Here is a 2,215-nt window from a genome sequence, read left to right as displayed (position 1 = left end):
GCAAAGCTAATATGCAGAAAGATATACCTTTCAATGTAACACATAGGTCATATAAAAACTAATTCAAAATTAGTCATAAATCTAAATGTAAAATTAAAATAACTGAAGAAAACTAGAACAAATTCCCAGAAGCCTCTCTGTTGCTGGCAGCCAAGATTGATTTGATCAGCTCTGAAAAAGTTTGTCGGTCTCAAAATAAACCACAACTGCTCTTCTTTTTTTTTTTTTTTTATTTCACTTTTCTTTAAAGTTTATTCCAAACAACAGTCTTCAAGCTCACTGTGGTGGCTGACCAAGTCCACGACCAAAGCCTCTTATAAACTGGAATTTGGTGGCTGAGCCAGCCCCGGCCTTGGCTTTCTTGTCAGCACCAGGGGGCACAGCACTCCTTCTGTAGGTATCTCTGTCCGCCTCCCCTCTTGTGAATCTTGCCTGGCGCTCACCCTCTGGCCCTTTGGGCCGAGGCCTGCCAGTTTCGGGACAGCTGCGGTGCAGGGTGGCAGGTACGATCTCCGGAGGTAGGTGGAGATAATCGCGGAGATACTGGATGCCCTCATTCGTAAGGCACCAATAGAAGTGTCTCCAGGCAAACTGCTCCTTCACGTAGCCTCGAGACTTCAGAGACTGCATGGCCTTCATGACATGAAGGTTGGGCACATTCTTCTCTGCCAGCTCAGGGTGTTTGAGCATATGGACAACCATCACTCCTTCCTTAAAAAGGAGCTCATAGATGGCAATCCGGTTCTTCATAGGGCATCAACATCGCGGCGGCTGCAGGGTCCGGGATGGAGGCTCACAACTGCTCTTCTGTATGACCCAGCACTTGCATTTCTGAGAATTTGTCCCTGACTATTAAAAACAGGAGAGCTGACCCTTCCCCCTACTTTATCTGCTATGTGATGTCAAGGGTGAGAGAAAGATGCTGTCTCCCTCACCCATTACCACCATGGCAGGTAAAAGAGCTGGCCTTGGAATCACAAGAGTGAGAAAACTAGCCCTGCCCCTCAACAGCTGCAACACGTGGGAAAGCAGGCCCTGCACCCTATCTGGGCAGCACACAAGAGCTAACTCTGTTGTTGGCAGCACAGATATGGATTCCCTGAGGGCATGAGAGCAGAAGAACTGGCCCTGCACCTTGTTTCAGGTTGCAATGGGTGAGCTAGCAGGGACAGTGCTGGAGAATTTGCCTGGGTAGTGACAAGGAGGAAAAGCTGGCTGGCAGGCTATCCAACCCAGTTACCACCCAAGCTCAGAACCAGGGCTATAGGACAGCCCCAATCCCACCCCATCTATGACCTGTTGGAGCACATAAAGGGAAGGAACCTGCAGATCCAAAATGCAGGATCTCCATTACACAGGACAATAACAGAATATTCAAGAGGAGTCACAGTGAGAGCCCATTATCAGTGGGTGGCTAGCAGAAGTTAGAGACCTCAAGCCAGACCAATGACTCACGGTGATGAACACTTGCAAGTAAAGATGGTCTAGAGCACAAACTGTGTGACTCAATGAGCAACACAACTACCACAACTTCCTTTGTTTCTTTTTTCTTGCGTTTTTTTATTCCAGTTTTGTTTTGTTTCTTTGTTTTGTTTGGTTTTTCTTTTAAATTGGGTTTTGTTTTCAGGGAAGTTTGCAAGGGCAGAGAATGGATGTGAGGGGAAAGGGAGATAAGTGGGATGGGAATGCATGATGTGAAATTCACAAAGAATCAATAAAAGTTAAAAAAAATCCATTTCCATTATCATAAATCATTTCAATGTCTTATTTCTATCTGACTCAGAAAACATTTTAGAGGCAGATGCACATTGAGTCAACTATCACATCTTTAAAACTCAAAGTGATGCATTAAGTATGCATTTGTACATTGTGGCATTTAATGCATACACATAAACCCCATGATGATTTAGTCACTGAACAGGAGAGACAAAAGCAGAGGCAGCTACTCCAGTAAGGCTTTGCTAGCAATAGACAAGTTAGCAGGTCCAAATCTAGACTGCGGCATCCCAGCTCTGCTGTCCTGTCCACTTAGCCATAGCTCCACTGCCACCTTATTATTGGATGAATTAACTATGAATTTGCATCCAAGAAAATTTGTTAACATACCAAAGAAAACAACTTGGGAAATTATCTGACTTCTAATTGAACTAAATTTCTCTTTTGCTGTAAAATATCAATTCTTCAATATGAAGCAAATGGGGGGAGGCACCTGTAG

The 2,215-nt window shown here is 44.5% G+C and overlaps 1 protein-coding gene across 1 annotated transcript; it reads right to left on the bottom strand.

Moving 5' to 3' along the window:
• Positions 1-276: 276 nt before the first annotated feature.
• On the bottom strand, positions 277-750 carry LOC130879705 (40S ribosomal protein S10-like). The gene has a single exon (XM_057778516.1). It carries the CDS (start codon positions 748-750, stop codon positions 277-279), a length of 474 nt encoding a protein of 157 aa, XP_057634499.1.
• Positions 751-2,215: the final 1,465 nt, after the last annotated feature.

This window comes from Chionomys nivalis, chromosome 1 (assembly GCF_950005125.1).
Source record: "Chionomys nivalis chromosome 1, mChiNiv1.1, whole genome shotgun sequence".
Classification (NCBI taxonomy): Eukaryota; Metazoa; Chordata; class Mammalia; order Rodentia; family Cricetidae; genus Chionomys; species Chionomys nivalis.
Note: the sequence above shows the minus strand (reverse complement) of the source record. Positions and strands in the feature narration are given on the sequence as shown.

Excerpts from the sequence above, each read along its gene's own strand:
- LOC130879705 (XM_057778516.1), bottom strand. The coding sequence starts at position 750 with ATGAAGAACCGGATTGCCATCTATGAGCTCCTTTTTAAGGAAGGAGTG.